This window comes from Rhinopithecus roxellana, chromosome 13 (assembly GCF_007565055.1).
Source record: "Rhinopithecus roxellana isolate Shanxi Qingling chromosome 13, ASM756505v1, whole genome shotgun sequence".
NCBI lineage: Eukaryota > Metazoa > Chordata > Mammalia > Primates > Cercopithecidae > Rhinopithecus > Rhinopithecus roxellana.
Genome location: NC_044561.1, coordinates 20,882,771 through 20,904,327, shown reverse-complemented (window position 1 = coordinate 20,904,327; position 21,557 = coordinate 20,882,771). Strand labels below are relative to the sequence as shown.

General features: G+C 47.4%; 1 protein-coding gene across 3 annotated transcripts in view; it reads left to right on the top strand.

Moving 5' to 3' along the window:
- Window positions 1–21,557, top strand: part of NF2 (neurofibromin 2) — a 100,083-nt gene that overhangs the window by 65,791 nt on the left and 12,735 nt on the right. For 2 of the 3 annotated variants that reach the window (XM_010359409.2, XM_030914872.1), the window contains 6 exons: window positions 1,111–1,224; window positions 5,482–5,604; window positions 7,240–7,457; window positions 8,807–8,912; window positions 12,915–13,042; window positions 16,513–16,675. In XM_010359409.2, the coding sequence (XP_010357711.1) occupies window positions 1,111–1,224; window positions 5,482–5,604; window positions 7,240–7,457; window positions 8,807–8,912; window positions 12,915–13,042; window positions 16,513–16,675 (852 nt within the window). Of the gene's footprint in view, window positions 1–1,110; window positions 1,225–5,481; window positions 5,605–7,239; window positions 7,458–8,806; window positions 8,913–12,914; window positions 13,043–16,512; window positions 16,676–18,079; window positions 18,125–21,557 lie in introns of all 3 variants that reach the window. The other variant, XM_010359414.2, reaches the window with a different exon arrangement.

Here is a 21,557-nt window from a genome sequence, read left to right as displayed (position 1 = left end):
CATTATCATATTAACTTTTTTTGTTTGAGATTTTGAAATAGGGTCTCACTCTGTTGCCCAGGCTGAAATGTAATGACACGATCATGGCTCACTGCAGCACGGACCTCCCCAGGCTCAGGTGATCCTTCTACCTCAGGCTCCCCAGTAGCTGGGACTACAGGCACACACCACCATGCCCAGCTAATTTTTTGTATTTTTTATAGAGACGAAGTTTTGCCATGTTGTCCAGGCTTATCTTAAACTCCTAGGCTCAAGCAATCTGCTGGCCTCCACTTCCCAAAGTGCTAGGATTACACTTCCCAAAGTGCTGGGCCACCATGTCTGGCCAAATTTTTTGATGTTTTTGTAGAGATGGCATCTCACTATGTCACCCAGGCTGGTCTTGAACTCCTGGGCTCAAGGATCCTCCCACCTTGGCCTCCGAAAGTGCTGGGATTACAGGTGTGAGCTACTGCACCTAGCCTGTTTTCTTTATTGGCTATATCTTCCAGTTGGTGGCTCTGTTTTTCTTTTTTTATGTCTTGACAATAAAAATGTTTAATTTTAATGTAGACAAATATATAAATTTTTTTCTTAATCACTTTTTGCGTCTTACTTGGCATCTTCTCTTATCCTGTGATCATTAAGATATTCTTCTATATTGTCTTCTGAAAGTTTCAAGGGCTTAATCTTTGCATTTAAGTCTTCAGTCCTTCTGGAGTTGATTTTTGTGTAAGGTGTGAGGGAGGGATCCAACTTATTTTTTTCCACATGCACCCTGTTGCCTCAGCCCAGCTTACTGAATGAGCTTTCCTATCCTCCCTGGTCTGTAGAACCACATCTTGATGTAGGAGGGTAAGGTGTACCCAGAAGACATGGTGAAGTGTCCTCCAGTCCTCTCTTCATTTGTGATTTTTACCTCCTGGCATATCTGAGACACCTTCATTTTGCATGTTTCCAGAGCTGAGAGCACTAGAGGCCAGTAGCAGCGCTTTAGTGTTTCACTCCATGCGTTCATCTTCACGTTTACTGCTACCTGCAAGAGCTCAAACTGCTATAGCACTAGTGAGCCGGTAGGCAGTGAAGTAAATTTGTGGATATTAACCTTTTTGTCTGCTTCTGTGGCCACAGATTCTCCAGCTATGTATTGGGAACCATGATCTATTTATGAGGAGAAGGAAAGCCGATTCTTTGGAAGTTCAGCAGATGAAAGCCCAGGCCAGGGAGGAGAAGGCTAGAAAGCAGGTGAGCATGACCTTGTTTTAACTGATGATGTCACTGTATGATCAGTCCTGGCCTGGGAGGTGAGGAGTGGTTGTGGGCTCGCAGGAGTCTTTTGGCCATGGACATACCTGCTCTTGTTTTATCCCTGTTGGATCTTCATTTGCTGATGCCTACCTGGTGGGATGTCAGCTCTGGAAATGAGGAATAAACCCTAATAGCATATCTAAAAGAAATATCTCTAGTAATTTCTACACTTGGAGAAATTAAGTGTGATTAACACCGGTTTGGGACAAAATAGCCAAGAGTGCATGCATCTATCCGTCCGGCTAGCTAGTTTGCTTGCTTTTTTTGCCTGTCTGCCTCCTTGTACAGCCTTCTCCTTTTCTAATTAGATGGTGATAGAATGCAGGGTGGCATTTCAGTGCTTGCTGCTGGAATGCTAATTTGACTCTGGCCGCAATTCCCCACTGCAGGTGAGACCTCATGGCATGTCACCTGCCCCAGGAGGTGGCAGGAGCACCTATCAGCAGACTGGATGATCTGCATCATTGTTTTCTACTCATAAACCTTCTCTACTCATGGAAATCCACACAACTAATTTGGGCCTTACTGCTGAGAATATCAATTGTGTTTTTGGATGAACTGCTAGATAGAGTAGCAGCAGCTGCAGTTGGCTGCCCTCAGGACTTGCAAGCTCAGAGGTGTAATAATTAGTCTGTGTGCACCTTTCTGATTTTGATACATTGGAGAGGCTGGCTCCCAGCCCTAGGATTTAGAGTAAAATGCCCAGTGTGCTTCCAGCTCTTCATCTCTTTGCTTTCTGAGGTGGCGGGCCACAGATGTGTTCTTTAGGATGCTTTGGGGGTGATGAGATGGATTTGTTGGACAAAGAAATCCTACTGAGCCAGCATGGGGTCATAGTGGCAGTTTCATGAAGAGCTCTTGGCAGTGGCTTATCCCTATAACTCCAGCACTTTGGGAGGCCAACGCAGGAGGATCACTTGCCTAGGAATTTGAGGCTGCAATGAGCTATGATTGCACCACTACATTCCAGCCTGGGTGACAAAGCAAGACCCTGTTTCAAAACAGAAGCAAAACAAAATACCAAAATAAATAAATAAGAAGGAGGAGGAGAGCTCTCTTTGACCTTTTTCTTAGCAGAGCAAAGCTTAGAAGTAAGAAATCTGAAAGTGTCAAGGAATATGTAGCCTGCGGGCCCTGGCAGAGAATAGCAGGAACACTGCGATTGGCACTGCCTACAGCACAGCAGAGCCACAAACCTGGCATCTGGGCAACCACAGATCAGGTGGACAGACACTGACCTTGGAGCCAGATCTGAAATTTAGAATGTGACTAAGTCAATGACTTACCTTCCAGAATTCAGTTTTCTTATCCATCAGGTGAAACTAATGATGTACCTTCTCCATCTCAGATGAAGGGACGTATATTACACCTTAAAGTCATTGTAAGCAGCAAACTGATTTTGTGAATAGGAGGTCCTTTATATTGGGGTAGAGGTCTCAGGGAAAGTACAGTGCCAGGAACTGAAGGAGATTACCTGACTTTTTCTTTTTTTTTTTTTTTTTTTTAAATAAGGACTGGGTCTTGTTCTGTCACCAAGACTGGAGTGCAGTGGTGCCATCATAGCTCACTGTAACCTCGAGCTCCTGGGCTTGAGCAATCCTTTTGCCTCATCCCCTCAAGTAGCTGGGACTACAAGTGCATGCTCCCACACCTAGTTAATTTTAATTGTTTTGTAGAGATCAGGTCTTTCTATGTTACCCAGGCTGATCTCAAACTCCTGGGCTCAAGCATTCCTCCCGCTTTGGCCCCCCAAAGTGCTAGGAAGACAGGCATGAGCTGCTGTGCCTGGCTGGCCTGACTGGGCTCTCTTCTCTTCTCTTCTCTCTTTCTTTAAGAATTACAGGGGGGAGCGGGGAGGGATAGCATTAGGAGATATACCTAATGTAAATGACGAATTAATGGGTGCAGCACACCAACATGACACATGTATACATATGTAACAAACCTGCACGTTATCTTTTCAAGCTCCAATGTATGTATATGTGTGTGTATATATATATGTGTGTGTGTGTGTGTGTGTATATATATATATATGTATTTCTTTTTTGTCTTAGGATTTAGAAAAAGCAGCAGTCTTAGAAACCTTGTATGACCAGAGTGTGGGATAAGATTGAAGCAAGAAGTAATTAAATGTGCTTTAAATTATTTAAGGCAGAAAATAATGCAGTGGCCACTTCTGGATTCTGCTTTCTGAACTCAGTTAGTACTCCGGGATCACAGAGGAATGGCACTGTCTTGTGCTTGTTCCCCTTATTAAGCTCAGCATGTGGTCCAATTAATGCAGTGATCCAGAAGGCAAGGGAGGTAGTGGTGGCTTTGTACTGTTGCCTTAAGGACAGGGGGCTGTGTTCCCCGCCTGGCTCCCTCCTGTCATAGGCCTGGCTCAGGAGTTGTCTCTGCATGAGGCTGTGCAAGTCTGTGCTGTGGCTGTTGCAGCTCCCTGCTGTGAAATACAATGTGTGAGTGGGCAAAGGATATGAACAGACATTTCTCAAAAGAAGACATTCATACAGCCAACAGACACATGAAAAAATGCTCATCATCACTGGCCATCAGATAAATGCAAATCAAAACCACAATGAGATACCATCTCACACCAGTTAGAATGGCAATCATTAAAAAGTCAGGAAACAACAGGTGCTGGAGAGGATGTGGAGAAATAGGAACACTTTTACACTGTTGGTGGGATTGTAAACTAGTTCAACCATTATGGAAAACAGTATGGCGATTCCTCAAGGATCTAGAACTAGATGTACCATATGACCCAGCCATCCCACTACTGGGTATATACCCAAAGGATTATAAATCATGCTGCTATAAAGACACATGCACACGTATGTTTATTGCGGCACTATTCACAATAGCAAAGACCTGGAATCAACCCAAATGTCCATCTGTGACAGACTGGATTAAGAAAATGTGGCACATATACACCATAGAATATTATGCAGCCATAAAAAAGGATGAGTTTGCATCCTTTGTAGGGACATGGATGCAGCTGGAAACCATCATTCTTAGCAAACTATCACAAGAACAGAAAACCAAACACCGCATGTTCTCACTCATAGGTGGGAACTGAACAATGAGATCACTTGGACTCGGGAAGGGGAACATCACACATCAGGGGCCTATCATGGGGAGGGGGTAGGGGGGAGGGATTGCATTGGGAGTTATACCTGATATAAATGACGAATTGATGGGTGCTGACGAGTTGATGGGTGCAGCACACCAACATGGCACAAGTATACATATGTAACAAACCTGCACATTATGCACATGTACCCTAGAACGTAAAGTATAAAAAAAAAAAAAAAAGAAAAGAAATACAATGTGTGAACTATTGATGCATCACGTAGAATGATTCCATCTTCTCTGTGGGTCAGAGGCAAGAGTGGAGCTATTGTTGATGAAATCAGAGATGAGAGGGGTCCATGTGGATTAGAAATGGTGAGATGACTTGCCTGCCCAGATGAGGAAGCTCTTATTTCTGGGGCTCTATCTGAGGGAGGAGGTCCTGCATTGCGTCCTATCAGCCACGAGGCAGAGCCACCTGAGGTTTCCCAACAAAAAGCAGCATTGGCAAGGTAGCCATTTCAGTGTACCATGTATAAGAATGCCTCCTTCTGCCAGGCACGGTGGCTCATGCCTGTAAATCCAGCACTTTGGGAGGCCAAGGCAGGTGGATCACAAAGTCAGGAGTTCAAGACCAGCCTGGCCAATATGGTGAAACCCTGTCTCTACTAAAAAATACAAAAATTAGCCGGGCATGGTGGCAGGCACCTACAGTCCCAGCTACTCGAGAGGCTGAGGCAGGAGAATTGATTGAACCTGGGAGGCAGAGGTTGCAGTGAGCCGAGGTCATGCCACTGCACTCCAACCTGGGCGACAGAGGAAGACTCTGTCTCAAAAAAAAAAAAAAAGAATGCTTCTTTCTATCCAGGTCGAGACTTGGTTTGGTTTTTTGTTGGTTGTTCGTTTGTTCATTCACTACTACAATTTTTTTCAAGTGGCTCAGCTTTCAACTCTGCAACTAGTTTAGAAGAATGGGGTGGGGAGCAATAAGAATGACCCTGGTTACCTAAAGGAAAGGGAAGGAAAAAAGTCCCAAAAGGGGAGACTCTGGAGATGGGGCATCTTTGGGCACCCTAGGTCTCGAGCCCTGTGATTCAGTGACTTTTTCTTCACCCCCCGCAGATGGAGCGGCAGCGCCTCGCTCGAGAGAAGCAGATGAGGGAGGAGGCTGAACGCACGAGGGATGAGTTGGAGAGGAGGCTGCTGCAGATGAAAGAAGAAGCAACAATGGCCAACGAAGCACTGGTGATTTCTGAGGGGCCGGGGTTCCAGGAGGCTACCTGGGGGCTTCCTTGGCTTTTCTGAAGCTCGGTCTCCTGAAGACCATGAGTTAGCAGCGTTTGCTTTGAAAGACTTAATTTCAGCTTTAAAAAAATCAGTGCCTAGGCTGGGCGCGGTGGCTCAAGCCTGTAATCCCAGCACTTTGGGGGGCCGAGACGGGCGGATCACGAGGTCAGGAGATCAAGACCATCCTGGCTCACAAGGTGAAACCCCGTCTCTACTAAAAAATACAAAAAAACTAGCCGGGCGAGGTGGTGGGCGTCTGTAGTCCCAGCTACTCGGGAGGCTGAGGCAGGAGAATGGCGTAAACCTGGGAGGCGGAGCTTGCAGTGAGCCGAGATCTGGCCACTGCCCTCCAGCCTGGGCGACAGGAGCGAGACTCCGTCTCAAAAAAAAAAAAAAAAAAAAAAAATCAATGCCTTTTCTTTCCACCTGTGTTGGCAGAAGCAGATTTAGTTTGAGCTTATGTGCAGCCAAATTCCACTTTCACCACGAGGTTGCCTTTACAGCAGGGCTTCTCAGCCTGTGTACTACTGACATTTGGGGCTGACCATCCTTTGCTATAGGCACTAGATCCCAGTAACAGCACCTCACCCTCCATTTGTAACAATCCAAAATATCTTCAGACATTGCCATATGTCTTTTTTTTTTTTTTTTTGAGAGATGGAGTCTTGCTCTGTTGCACAGGCTGGAGTGCACAGTGGCACGATCTCGGCTTACTGCAATCTTCGCCTCCCAGGTTCAAGCGATTCTCCTGCCTCAGTCTCCCGAGCAGCTGGGATTACAGTCACGTGCCACCATGCCCAGCTAATTTGTATTTTTAGTAGAGACAAGGTTTCACCATGTTGGTCAGGCTGATTTTGAGCTCCTGACCTCGTGATCTGCCTGCCTCAGCCTCCCAAAGTGCTGTGATTATAGGTGTGAGCCACCGCGCCTAGCCATACTTTTTTTTTCTTTTGAGATGGAGTTTCGCTCTTGTTGCCCAAGCTGGAATGCAATGGCATGATCTCGGCTCACTGCAACCTCCACCTCCCGGGTTCAAGCGATTCTCCTGCCTCAGCCTCCTGAGTAGCTGGGATTACAGGCGCCCACTACCACACCCGGCTCATTTTTTGTATTTTTAGTAGAAATGGGTTTTCACCATGTTAGCCAGACTGGTCTTGAACTCCTGACCTCAGGTGATCCGTCTGCCTTGGCCTCCCAATGTGCTGGGATTATAGGCGTGAGCCACCATGCCCGGCCTGCCACATGTCTCTTGCAGGGGGCAAAAAGCTCCTCTGGTTCGAACCACTGATTTAAAGGGAAAGAGCAGAGTTTAAGTTGTTTTTCTCCACATGAAGCAGAAGCCTGAGCTGAAGTGGGTACTCAGAGAAGGTGCTCTTGTTACTCCCCATGGGTGCAGCCCAAAGGACCCTTCTGAAAAGTTGGGGAATGGGGCTTGTCATCTCTTGTCAGAGGGTCATGGAGGGCACTCAGCAGCAGGACCCCAGGAGTCCGAGACTCTGGTTTGAGACTCTTGAACATCTCAGTGTTCAAGGCAGATCTGGGTGGGAGAATAACACATGATCTGGCTTCAGCTAAGAGCACCGTGCCCTCCAGATGCGGTCTGAGGAGACAGCCGACCTGTTGGCTGAAAAGGCCCAGATCACTGAGGAGGAGGCAAAACTTCTGGCCCAGAAGGCCGCAGAGGCTGAACAGGAAATGCAACGCATCAAGGCCACAGCCATTCGCACGGAGGAGGAGAAGCGCCTGATGGAGCAGAAGGTGCTGGAAGCCGAGGTGCTGGCACTGAAGATGGCTGAGGAGTCAGAGAGGAGGTGAGGGGGCACTGGGCACCAGACTGGCGAGGAGGCTGGCGAAGGGCCACAGACCAGCCTTCCCTGAGGCTGAGCTCTACAGCAGCTGTCCTCAAGCTGCTTCCCCATCTTCTGGGCAGGCGGGGAGGCTCCTCCTTGGCTGATGGTGACTGGTGCTTCATCTGTTGTGGGGTTGGCGCTACTAGTTGGGCACAGGAACTCAGTTCTCCTGCCAGGTGGGCCCCTCTGTTGTGTCTCTTTGATAAGCCCCTGTCTCCCTGATGGCCGTGTGTGCAGGAAAACCCCTGAGCATATCCACAGACTGCTTTCAGCTAAAAAGATGTGAGGAGGCTCTTTGTGCATTTAAAAAAAAAAACAAAACAAAACAAAACAAAAAAAAAACGTGGTTCTTTTCTGCTTTCATTCGGTGGGTCTACAGGAGAACAGCAGCTGCTCACCTTTAAAGGGAAACTATGCCTGCATTCCCCAGCCTTCCTTGGCACATGGGGAAGCGGGGCTAGGATGGTCTCTGTGACTGGGATGTCCCACTTAAGGCCAGGTTGAAGGATGGAACTGTTGTCTGTACTTTTGAAAGACTATTATAGGCCTGCAACCTTCAGATAAACACTGACACATTCCCCACAGCTTTTGGCTCTGTTGATTTAGAGCACTTGAATTTGACTTTTAGCTACCAAGGTGCAGTCACTACAGTTTTCCTCACCACTCTTTGCATGTCATTCTGGGAATATGGTTCCCTTTTGCCTGCCCTGCTTCAGGTCCCTTGCTGTATGCGGGTCACACTCGCTGTGCGTGATGCAGGTCGGGCCAGGCCTCACATGCCGTGTCCACCCTGAGCCTCATAGGGTGAGGATCTGCACCAGGGTGCGGGTGCCCTCAGTGACGGGGCTCATCTTACTGCTGGAGAAAGTGGGCACAAGGCCCACCAGTGTTTTATCTGGGGGCTGTGAAGACGCAGTTCTTGTATATTCTGCCCTTTGTGATCCAATATAAGAACTTTGATCCTCTGGGCTCTTCCTTTGCCCAGCTCACTCTCACTCAAAAACAAAGCAGAGAAAGCTGCTGGTGCCCCTCCAGCTCCTCCGTCTCCTGGCTGTAGAAGGTCTGGTTTCTCTCAGTTTTCCTGCTCTTCCAGTTTAGATTTACCAACTCAAACGAAAATTCTCAAGAATGTTGTCCTTGCTTTGGAAGTTCTGATTTCATGTAAATGTCCCTGTCTCACTGTCCTTTTTCACCTCTTCAGGTGCCATCCTCAGGGTTAGCCCAGGTCCCTCCTCTGCAGGGGTGGTGTGGGGTCTTTTCCCACCACCTGCCCTCTTCTGTGAAGCTGACATCTCATCCTTTCCTTGCAGGGCCAAAGAGGCAGATCAGCTGAAGCAGGACCTGCAGGAAGCACGCGAGGCAGAGCGAAGAGCCAAGCAGAAGCTCCTGGAGATTGCCACCAAGCCCACGTACCCGGTGAGCTGGGGGGCCACCAGCTGGGGCTGCCTTAGTCCTGCTGGGTGATATTCTCTTTCTTCCCGGCCCTTCAGTTCATCTGGTGGTGCCTTCAGGGTGACCATTCAAGCAAACGCATGGCAGGATGAGAGATGCAGAGAGCCTGCAGTTAGGGACCGGGTAGAACATCCTGGTCTGCCATTTGGCTTTGGACTAGTTAGTTGTCTCTTTGGTTGCCTGGATAACAGGCAACAGGCCTTTTCCAGTTCTGGAATGTTTTTCTTGTTCTAAGTAATATAGTCCCAAATTATCCTCAAGCGAATTTGCTCTCTTGCCTCTTAATGCTGAGCTGAATGTAATCTTCAACTATCAGTATATACCATATATCATAATTATAGTTCTGGGAAGGGATTGGCTGTATACCTCAGAGTGAATTACTGCCATGCAAGAACAAGCAGCCACTCTCAGTTTGGGGACACAGAGGCAGACTTCCATTAAATGGGGTCACAAAATGAATAGAAACCTCTTTCCCTCCTTTCTTCTGTGCATTCAGTTTGGCATTTTATTTTTTATTTTTTTTTGCGTATTCAGTGTCCACATAGTGCCACGCAGTTGAAAGTCTCTGTCCTGACAGGTGTTCTCAGGGTGCACAGGTGCCTAGAGGAGGAGGACACAGCCCAGCCTGGAGGGGCAGGAGAGGCTCAATATGGTGTCTACACTGATGCTTGGAGGGGGAGCAGGAAGTAGCCAGGTAGAGAAGAGAACATGGGGTATTTAGGGTGAGGGCACAGATGCACACACATGGCCCAGACTCACACACAGCACAGTCATCTACATGGCACATCCATACACACAGCACAGACACACACATGTACCCATACATATGTTCATGCATATGGCACATGCACACACACAGCACGGACACACACACGTACCCATACTTACATTCAAGCACATGGTACAGGCACATACATGACCCAGATGCACACAGGGCACCAGAGCCACAAGCTGCCCAGGGTTTGAGGTGGGGAAAACGTAAGCAGTTTGCTGTTGCCGTATATCCTGGTTCTCTGTTACTGTGTAACAACCCACCCAAGCCAACTGTGTGGCCGAAACAACCCTTTATTATACCTCTGGTGGCTTGTTGGGTTAACTGGGCCAGACAGAGATCCTTGCTGGGGATCTCTCTGGTGGTCACAGTCAGATGGTAGCTGGGACTGGAGTCGTCTGAGCACTCAGCTGGGCTGAACACCTGAGATGTATGTTTTGTTTTTATTTTTTATTTTGTTTATCATTATTATTTTTTTTGAGAGAGAGAGAGAGTTTTATTTACTCTGTCACCCAGGCTGGAATGCAGTGGCAGAATCTCGGCTCACTGCAACCTCCGCCTGGTAGGCTCAAGCGATCCTCCTGCCCCAGTCTCCTGAGTAGCTGGGACCACAGGCATGCGCCACCATGCCCAGCTAATTTTATTTTTATTTTTTGGTAGGGACAGGGTTTTGCCATGTTGCCCCAGCTGGTCTCAAACTCCAGAGCTTAAGTGATCTGCCTGCCTCAGCTTCCCAAAGTGCTGGGATTATAGGCATGAGCCACTGTGCCCAGCCTCTATGTGTTGTTTTTAAAATATACACTGGAGCGCCGGGTGCGGTGGCTAAAGCCTGTAATCCCAGCACTTTGGGAGGCCGAGACGGGTGGATCACGAGGTCAGGAGATCAAGACCATCCTGGCTAACACGGTGAAACCCCGTCTCTACTAAAAAATACAAAAAACTAGCCGGGCGAGGTGGCGGGCGCCTGTAGTCCCAGCTACTCGGGAGGCTGAGTCAGGAGAATGGCGTAAACCCGGGAGGCGGAGCTTGCAGTGAGCTGAGATCCGGCCACTGCACTCCAGCCTGGGCCACAGAGCCAGACTCCGTCTCAAAAAATAAAATAAAATAAAATAAAATAAAATAAAATAAAATAAAATAAAATATACACTGGAGCAAAGCTTATACACTGCTGTAACTGCTCTCTCCTCTTAGCAGTCAATCCTAGAGGAGATCATCCATATCAGCTTTTTAATCATGTTTTGTGTGTGGATGAATTGTAATTCATTTAACCAGTCCCTCACGGATGAGTATTTAGTCTGTTTTCTTTTGCAATTTTGAACAAAATGGCACTGAATATCCCTGAACACAAATCTTGACACACACACGTGGATATATTGGTAGAATAAATTCTAATAATAGAACCGTGGGGTCAAATTTTCAATTTTGATACTCTTCAAAGAAGTTGTACCAGTTCATGCTCTCACTAATGGTGCAGCAACTAGTACTGGTTTTCGCTGGAAATTTTTATGAAGTGTAACATACATGTAGAGAAGTGCCCAGATTACAACTGTACAGCTTGAATAATTTTCACAAACTGAACATACCTATGTACCCAGCACCCAGATCAGAAAACAGGACATCCCTGGCACCCCAGGAACCGTCTCTCAGCACCCTTGCAGACAGTCTGCCTCAGGCCTTGAGAATGTCTCAAATGAATGTTCCAAGCCTCTGCTCTTTCCCAGACAGTGTCCTAGACTCAGTACGGGATCCAAGGATGAAAAAGAGGCAGATTGTTTGCAGGAAACTTGCAAATAGTAGAAAGAAGATACAGCCAAAAAGAAATCTTTTACAGGGTGGAATTGCAGAAGAACCATTAGAGAACTGTAAATACAGCATTAAGGGACAGTAAAGAAAAGGGTTGCTAGCTGGCTGGGAGGGTCTAAAAAGGCTTTGGTGTTGGCCGGGCGCGGTGGCTAAAGCCTGTAATCCCAGCACTTTGGGAGGCCGAGATGGGCGGATCACGAGGTCAGGAGATCGAGACCATCCTGGCTAACACGGTGAAACCCCGTCTCTACTAAAAAATACAAAAAGCTAGCCGGGCGAGGTGGCAGGCGTCTGTAGTCCCAGCTACTCGGGAGGCTGAGGCAGGAGAATGGCGTAAACCTGGGAGGCGGAGCTTGCAGTGAGCTGAGATCTGGCCACTGCACTCCAGCCCGGGCGACAGAGCGAGACTCCGTCTCAAAAAAAAAAAAAAAAAAAAAAAAAAAAAAAAAAAAAAAAAAAAAAAAAGGGCTTTGGTGAGAGATCATGGTGTTTGAGAAGGGCCTTGAATGAGCGATGGACATAGGGAGGAGAAATGGGATAGGCAGGGGTACAGAGATGGGAAGGCAGTAGTCCAGGGGATAATAAACAATATTGTCTATGACTTAGTAGGGCACATAGTAGGAGAAGCCAGGGAGCTAGATTGGGGCCCTCTTTAGATGACCCTTTGTTCTGGGATGAAAGTCAGAAACAAAAAACAAACAAAAAAAAAAACTACACCACCACTGCTTCAAGACCTACTCCGGTTCCATTGTCCAATCCCAAGCCCCTTGGTGGGAAGGTGGAGCCCTTTGTGGTGGTGCCCATCTCCCGCCCCACCTCTCCACACTGTATGGCAGACTCCTGGCACCTTTGCTGGGTAGTGCCCCACCCATTGCCATACCTCCCACCTGGCAAACCTTCTCGTGGCACTGTCTTGGATCCCAGCAAAAGCAGCATCTCTTCTAGCCTCTGTTCGCTCCCTGGCTACAGTGTTTACCTTTTTTAACAGTGATGATCTGTGAACACATCTATTTCCTGAACAAAACTTTCAGCTGCTCAATGCCAAGGATGCTGTTTTGTTTTCTGCATCTCCAGCCCCTCTCACAGGGCCCAGGAGTTTCCTAAATGAAAAAGCGAGTGGGAGTTTGTGTTTGATTCAGCTGAGCGTGAAGAACGGTTAGAGATTTGAGGGGTGAGGGATGATTTTCCTGGATTTGTAGTCTTTGGTATTGTTCACCTGGCAGTGGCAAATGTGGAGGGACTGAAGTGGAGGGGCTCATAGTGGCATTGGGAGATAGGACCCAAGTTGTGCCTATCGCCACTGTGGCTGCTGGAGGATCGGTTGTCAACACAGTAGTGCCCCTCTGTTCTTGTATGACCCAAGCTCCTAATCCGAAATTTCTCATTAATAGCCCATGAACCCAATTCCAGCACCGTTGCCTCCTGACATACCAAGCTTCAACCTCATTGGTGACAGCCTGTCTTTCGACTTCAAGGATACTGACATGAAGCGACTTTCCATGGAGATAGAGAAAGAAAAGTATGTAGCCCCCTGTGCCCTGTTGTGGGCAGCCATGAACCAGAGTGAGTGATTGGGGCCTTGGGAAGCTGGGGCAGAGGTGAGGGGTTGCTGAAACAGCCTGTCATTAGTTCCTACAAAGGTTTGCTCTGCTCTTACCCGCTGGAGGAAGAATTTCCTTTTTGGAAATTAAGGGACAACAGATCAGCATTCATTCTGAATGAATAAAAATAAAAATTTTTATCCAGGATAAAAATAACACTTGACTAGTGACCTGGAGTTTATGATGGCTCTAAACCTCACCTAAAGTGTAGGACTGGGTTGTTAGCATCTCTGAGTCAGTTCAACTGCTGTTATGCTACTGGACTGTAGTCGCCTCCTAGTTGAGATTTCCAGTGACTGGGATCTGTGGTGGTTCCCATGTCTAGAACAAAGAAAGATTAGAGAAGAGACTCAGGCTCGAGGCTAAGGAAAGCTGACAGCTGGTGGGGCCACTTTGCTGCAGTGGATGGCGCTGGGCAGGGCCCCAGCATGCCCTGATCATGGCAGCTTTTGCTGAGCTGTCCTCCGTCTTCCCTTTATCGTGGGTAGAAGTGGATCAGAGATGGAAAGGAAAGGATTCCCACTGCAGAGGAAGTCTAAGTGAGGGCCCCTAGTTCCCAGAGCTAGTGGTAAGTTGGTTAACTGCCACTGCTTGCCAGAGGACAACCACAGCAGCTACCATGCATTGAGTGCCTGTGTGTCAGGGTTTTTGGCTTTTGTCTCAGTTAATTCCTACTAACTAACAAACATCAAACTGACATCAAAGGTAGGTTTTCATGTTCCCATTTTATAAGGGAGAATTCAGATTTAGAGAGTTTAGTGAACTCCCACAGCATCACACAGCTGATGCAGAGGAGTCCCTGGGTTGAAACCCCACACCCATCTGACTCTGCAACCCATGTGCTTTTACCAAGGGAAGTAGCCTCAGGAAAACCCTTTGGGGAAAGTGTCTCCATGGAGTCCTGTATGGGCAACCACAATCCAGGCTGTTTTTCTTTGGGCTTTCACACTGAGGGTATAGCTAAGTAGCCAGTGAACCAGAGCCTCTAGCTGTCATATCTGCTGTCCATGTTCCTTTCACTATTATCCAGACATATATATTTATGTGGTTGGGATCGGGGATCAGGGTGAAGCTATTTTGCTATTTTATAGTTTGTATTTTGTTACTATCTTAGTTTGTTTTGGCTACTGTAACAAAATATCAGAGGCTAGGTAGCTTATAAACAACAGAAATTTATTTCTTGGCCAGGCACAGTGGCTCATGCCTATAATTCCAGCACTTTGGGAGTCCAAGGCGGGCAGATGGCTTGAGCCAGGAGTTCAAGACCAGCCTGGGCAACATGGCGAAACCCCATTTCTACTAAAAATACAAAAATTAGCTGGGTGTGGTGGCGCATGCCTGTGGTCCCAGCTACTCGGGAGGCTGAGGCAGTAGGATTGCTTGAGCCTGGAAGGCAGAGGTTGCAGTGAGCCCAGATCATACCACTGCACTCCAGCCCAGGCAACAGAGAGACACCCTGTCTCAAAAAAAAAAAAAAGAAAAAAGAAAGAAATTGATTTCTTACAGTTTGGGAGGCTGGAAAGGCCAAGATCAAGGCGCGGGCAGAGGTGGAGTCTGGTGAGGGCATTCTTCCTGGTTCATAGTCAGCCCTTGTCGCTGCGTGCCCACCCAGTGGAAGGGATGAAGGGTCTCTCTGGAGTTTCTTTTATAAGGGCACTAATCCCATTCATGAGGCTCCACCCTCATGACTTCCCAAAGGCCCCATCTCCTGACGCCGTTTTTTTGTTGTTGTTTTTTTGAGACGGAGTCTCGCTCTGTTGCCCGAGCTGGAGTGCAGTGGTGCGATCTCAGCTCACTGTAACCTCTGCCTCCTGGGTTCAAGCGATTCTCCTGTCTCAGCCTCCTGAGTAGCTGGGATTACCGGCGCATGCTACCACACCCAGCTAACTTTTGTATTTTTAGTAGAGATAGGGTTTCACCATGTTGGTCAGGCTGATCTCAAACTTCTGACCTCATGGTCTGCCCACCTTGGCCTCCCAAAGTGCTGGGATTGCAGGCATGAGCCACTACGCCCAGCTGGCAATTAGGTTTTGACATATGAATTTTGAAGACACGAGCATTCAGACCATAGCACTTCTTACCCTTGCACATATTGGCAGAGTCTCTATACTAACCATAGCAGTCCCTATGGAATGTTTTTGGTATTTGTATTGCATGGTTTTTCTGGCCATGCCTTGTAGTTGGATGCTTTGTGGGTGGTTTCCAGACTTTCACCATCATAGATGCTATCACTCAGTGTGTCTGTTCTCAGGTGAGGGTAGGGATCTTTTCTTCCTTGCGTTGGGTGAGCTTCTGAGTGAGCTTCTGTCATCTTTATATGAAGTCTCAGAACAAGTGGGACTGTGGATGTGGCCTATCAAAAGAGATCACGTGAAGCTGGGCGCTGTGGCTTATGCCTGTAATCCCAGCACTTTGAGGCCAGGGGTTCAAAGCCAGCCTGGGGAGCATAGCAAGATCCTATAAAAAAAAAAAAGAGGCCGGGCGCGGTGGCTCAAGCCTGTAATCCCAGCACTTTGGGAGGCCGAGACGGGCGGATCACGAGGTCAGGAGATCGAGACCATCCTGGCTAACATGGTGAAACCCCGTCTCTACTAAAAAATACAAAAAACTAGCCGGGCGAGGTGGCGGGCGCCTGTAGTCCCAGCTACTTGGGAGGCTGAGGCAGGAGAAAGGCGTAAACCCGGGAGGCGGAGCTTGCAGTGAGCTGAGATCCGGCCACTGCACTCCAGCCCGGGCGACAGAGCGAGACTCCGTCTCAAAAAAAAAAAAAAAAAAAAAAAAAAGAGTTTACTTGAATTACTGCTCCAAGAAGGGTTGAGACAAGGAGATTGTTCTGGGTTCCTAGGAAGCTTGTTTCATGTATTTTTTTTTTTTTTTTGGTGCAGAACGAAAAGCTGTCTGTGACAGCTGGTATTTGTAGAGCCCCCTATGAGAATTTACCAAGGACTTTTCTACTCTTTCTTTTTCTTTCCTTTTCTTTTTCTTTTTCTTCTTTTTTTTTTTTTTTTTTTTTCTTTTTTTTAATAGAGGCAGGATCTCGCTATGTTTCCCAAGCTGGTCTCCAACTCCTGGACTCAAGCAATCCTCCTGCTTCAGCCACCCAAAGTACTGGGATTACAGGTGGAGCCACGATACCTGGCCTCCACTTTTTTTTAATTTAATCCTGACCACGGCCCTGTGATCATTATCCCAATTTTAATGATGAGGAAACATTCATAGCACTTAAGTGACCAGCCCAAGCTCCACGGCCTGTGAGTGGCCAAGTAAAGATGTGAACCCCAGGCCTCAAACCCTAGATCCTGTGCCAAGCAGCTTGTGGGCCACAGAGCACCTGAGCCGTGTCTCACTGTCGCCCAAGCCCTGATGCATGATACCCTCTTGCCGGCAGAGTGGAATACATGGAAAAGAGCAAGCATCTGCAGGAGCAGCTCAATGAACTCAAGACAGAAATCGAGGCCTTGAAACTGAAAGAGAGGGAGACGGCTCTGGATATTCTGCACAATGAGAACTCCGACAGGGGTGGCAGCAGCAAGCACAATACCATTAAAAAGGTACCCAGGGTCTCTTTTCTTGTATTTTGCTGATCAGGACCATCATTAATGAAATATGAGGTTGGCATCTGGTTTTCTCAGTAGCCAAGTCACTAGACTGTTAGCATCTTTTGTATGTACTTAGTTGAGGAAATTTTTAAACTTATACCAGAAAGGGAGTGTAATCTGCCAGTGACTATGAACCCATTGGCTGGATGGCAGTTGAGCTTGTGTTAAAAGCTCTGACGTAATGAACCCCTGTTACATGGTGGGTTTTGATTCATCATTTAGCAGTAAAGCATAACGCCGTTTTAAGCCAAGGGGTGTTATGCCCAGGGAGCTGCCTTACTTTATGAGAAAGCGGAATGAAATGGAGGCTATTGAGAATGGACTTTCCCTCTAGTCTTGTTGTGTCTTTAAGTGGCAAGGACTATAAAACCAAACTGAATTTTTAACTTTTTTCATACTTAAAAGGAAGCGTCTAGGAGAGAACCTCTTTGTTTTGAAAGAGAAGACTTTATTATGTTGCAAATGGTTTCATATCTTTCTCTATTGGTATTTTGAGCTTTCAGCATTGTTGAGTTTCAGAAGCTAAATTTCATACTAATTATCAGCCCAAGAGTATACCTCTTTCATTTGGGCCAAGCAGAAGGGTCCTCTCTTGCCAAATAATGCTCTGCTCTTAACTGATAGCCCAGGATCAGGTTAACACCTATAAAATAGGTGTTATTAAGATAAAACTGTCCATTGAGTGTAGGTGATACTGATGCAGTTAATTTTTTACTCTTTACCTCAGTATTTAAAATGGGCTTCCAGTTTTACAGACTGTCTCTGTTTTTAGTGGTTAAGCTGTATCTGAAAACTGCAGGGGATCTGTTTCTACCTGCCGTCGTTACTGGGTACAGCAGGCAGCCCTGACTTCTACCTCTTGACTCCAGTCAGAACTGGCCCTGGGTAGAGAATTCCTTTTAATAGTGCAACCTAGAAGGAAAGGCATTTCCACATTCCACATTCTTCTTTTCTCTGGCTTCTGTAATTTACCAGGCTTCCCTTCCAAAACAAAATTATTAAATAGTAAAGAGAAGTTCAAGGGAGGCCTCAGCCATTAAGGAAAGAGGTAAAACAATGACTGAGCCAGTCAGCCCTTAAATGAACTGCCTTTAGACACCCCACCTCACCCCAGCCTTGTCATCTGGGTCCCCGGAACAGTCTCACCATTTCCACTGCGGCTGCAATGAGCAGGGCCTTCAGCCATAGAAACCTGCAGTGTGAAAGCTGGAGAGACCCCGTTCCAAGCCATTAAAACAAACAAGATCACTCGTCACGATTTCAGGCCTATCCAAGCATTTTGCAGATGGCACTTATGGCATTGTTGATATCACAGGGTATGTTTTTGTTTTTCTTCATTTTATTTTGCTGGTTTAGCCTCAAGCCCAAGGCAGAAGACCTATCTGCATTTGAGCCCTCAAAGTAGGTTGTTCCCAGGTACTCTTTCTGTGGTGATGGCACTGCCCTCTGTGATACTAACCCGTGCATGAGCTTGCCTGTCTCTGTCCTCGGGCCACACTGAGCCCTTACGAGGGCAGGTGGTGCCTGGGTACTGGCCGCAGCATGCTTTGAGTCTAAAAGCAGGCACCCGCCCTGTGGAGCCAGACCAGCCTCCAGGGCCCCAGAAGACTGCCTCGTTCCGAAGAGCATGTCATGGGGCTGTAGGACCGGCCGTTCTTCCCATCTCGTGTCATTGTTGGGCTGGGGAAGGTTATGGCTTCTTGTCCAGTCAGGTGTGTCTAAAAGTCCTTTGTCTTGGTGGTATACTCCTAGCATGGAAATGGGGTCAATCTGGGCACTTTTGAGACTGGTGTCTGTAACTCGAGATCAAGACCTTTTACGCGGTGACAGCCTCTCAAGACCCATGGTCACTCCTGGCAGCTTCTGGTCGTGGGGCGAAGGGGTTGCCTGTGCTGGCTCATTTTCCTTTAGAGCTTTCCCTTTCTGTACACAGCCCTTTTCCTTTCAAATAAAGCAAACCCAGAGCACAGGGTCTGATGTGTGAGTCCACGGGGAGTGGACTGTCTGTTCGTCCGTGCTCAGCCGCCTCTGCTTCAGCTTCCACTCCACAGGCTGAGCAGAGATGTGGTCAGAGTGAACTCACATTGGAACAGTACAGTCATGGCACCCCGGAGAGGAGCGGTCACTGGTTGCTGAGTGAATTAACTGAATGTTTGCTGCTTTTCTCCTGCAACAGTTCGTTATTCTTCCAGCATGCCTAGGCAGTAGAGAGAATGTATTTTGCCCAAGAATAAAATGACATCCTGCCTCTACTTCTCACCTAATCCCCAGTAGTACCCATGCCAACAAGCCCCACACCACCCGACAGCAGTGTAGGATGTGTCCTTTGGAGTCTTCCCCGCAGTTTCTGCTCATAGACTAGAATAAGCTAATTGGAACCTTCCTACCAAAAAGAGGTCTGGCATAAGATAGATCCTACTTGTGGTCGTTATCCCATCAAGAGAGGTCAGCTGTTAAAGTCCCTGATAGATCTTATTAAAAGGTACACTTGAGCCGTTAGTGGTTCTAAGAATCCATGACATGAACCCTGTTTTGTATGTGATACTTTCATTTAGCGGGCTCCGGTTTCTTCAGCTTTCATACCTATGTTGGCATTGATACCCTGATACAGAACAGTCCGTGCTCAGAGCAGGGCAGTTATGGCCAGCGTTGTCATGGGCAGGCCAGCGCACAGCACCCAGAGCAGCCTGGTGGACCCACCTCTTGGTTTACTGAACTTTTTGTAACCACGAGGGCAAGCAGAAAACCCCGCTGCATTTCACCCAGTGCTGCCAGGTGTTCCCTCCATGGGAAGGTGCTGCTCAGCCCGAATGTCATTTCCTCTTTCTTCCTTCTATAATGATGCAGAGTGCTGAAATTCTTCAGGGTCCTGATTTTGACTGTCATTTCACACTGAGCTTTTACTGCAGACAAAAGAAGTTTCATTTTTAGTTAAATTTGCACTGCTCCTAGGACATACATGGATGCATTTATTTATTTATTCATTTTAATGTCTTGATGTGAACTTGTTTTTAAAGCAGGCTGCCAGGCAGTTAATCAAACACTCGGGTTAATCAAGGGTTAATAAAAGCATGGACTTGATGTTTAATATGACAAGAGTTCTCTCAGCATCACTAGATTAAATAGTGCTGCACTACTAAATTTTGCTGCACATGAAGTTCAGTGCACGTTCCATTTTCTAGACTTTGGCAGTCCCTGTGGTCAGTGACCGGGACTGATGAGCAGCCACATGCCTGCACTAGGGTGGCTCTGGGGTGGTGCATGCTGCAGTCTGGCTGGCACAAGCCTAGCTGAAGAGAAGTGCTGCTTTAGGCGTGGATGTGGGGATACCTAGATGTCAAGGGCAGAACTCCATCTAGAATGCCTGGGGATGAGATGCAAAAGCTGGTAGTGAATGGAACAGTTTCCAGTGTCCAAAAGCTCACTAATCTGGGATCATACCAGCCTGCACTGATGTTAGTTTTCTTTTATTTTGAGACACGATCTCCCTCTGTCACCCAGGCTGGTACGTTCTTGGCTCACTGCAACCTCCACCTCCCAGGCTCAAGTGATCCTCCTGCCTCAGCCTCCCAAGTAGCTGAGACTACTAATTTTTGTATTTTTTGTAGAGATGGGGTTTCACCATGTTGCCCAGGCCGGTCTTGAACTCCTGAGCTCAACAGATCTGCCCAACTCTGCCTCCCAGAGTGCTGGGATTATAAAAGTGAGCCACCGTGCCTGGCCTCTTTTGTTTTTAATAAGGTTTTTTGTTTTGTTTTGTTGAGACAGGATCTCACTCTGTCACCCACATTGGTGACAGCCTCAACCTCCTGGGCTCAAGCGATCCTCCCACCTCAGCCTCCCAAGTAGCTGGGACTACAGGCATTTGCCACTACGCTTGACTGATTTTTTAATTTTTATTTCTATAAAGATGGGTTTTGCCATGTTGTCCAGGCTGGCCTCGAACTCCTAAACTCAAGTGGATCTTCCCACCACAGCCTCCCAAAATGCTGGGATTACACACATGAGCCATCTTGCCCGGCCATTGTATTTGTCCTCGCCTTCTGTACTCTTCTGCCTCACTGAGAGGTCTCAGAGTCTGCTGTGTGATTTCAGCAGTGCCCATGGGGACTGTGTAACATTGAAGCTAATTCAAGGAGTTTGCCCTTAGGTTATGAGGGGTTAACACATTCCCTCAGGAATGCTGAGCGGCCATCCAGTCGGATTAACCGAGGTTCCTACTTCTCTGCCACTTCCTTTTTCCTTTTTTTTTTTTTTTTTTTTTTTGAGGCGGAGTCTCGCTCTGTCGCGGGACTGGAGTGCAGTGGCCGGATCTCAGCTCACTGCAAGCTCCGCCTCCCAGGTTTACGCCATTCTTCTGCCTCAGCCTCCCGAGTAGCTGGGACTACAGGCGCCCACCACCGCGCCTGGCTAATTTTTTGTATTTTTTTAGTAGAGACGGGGTTTCACCGTGTTAGCCAGGATGGTCTCGATCTCCAGACCTTGTGATCCGCCTGTCTCGGCCTCCCAAAGTGCTGGGATTACAGGCTTGAGCCACCGCGCCCGGCCTTTTTTCTATAATTCTTATGCTCGCTCTCTCTCTTTTTTTTTTTAATTATACTTTAAGTTCTAGGGTACATGTGCACAACGTGCAGGTTTGTTACATATGTATACATGCAGCCATAAAAAAGGATGAATTCTTACTCTCTCGAGGCACAGTGTCCTCACCTTCAAAAGGTGAATAAAAATAGTCTTTGCCCCCAGGACTGTTGTGAGGGATAAATGAGACAATGTGCATGAAACACTCAGTGCGCAGTCAGAGCTCAGTTAGGGGTTAAAACTCTGAAAAGGGAAA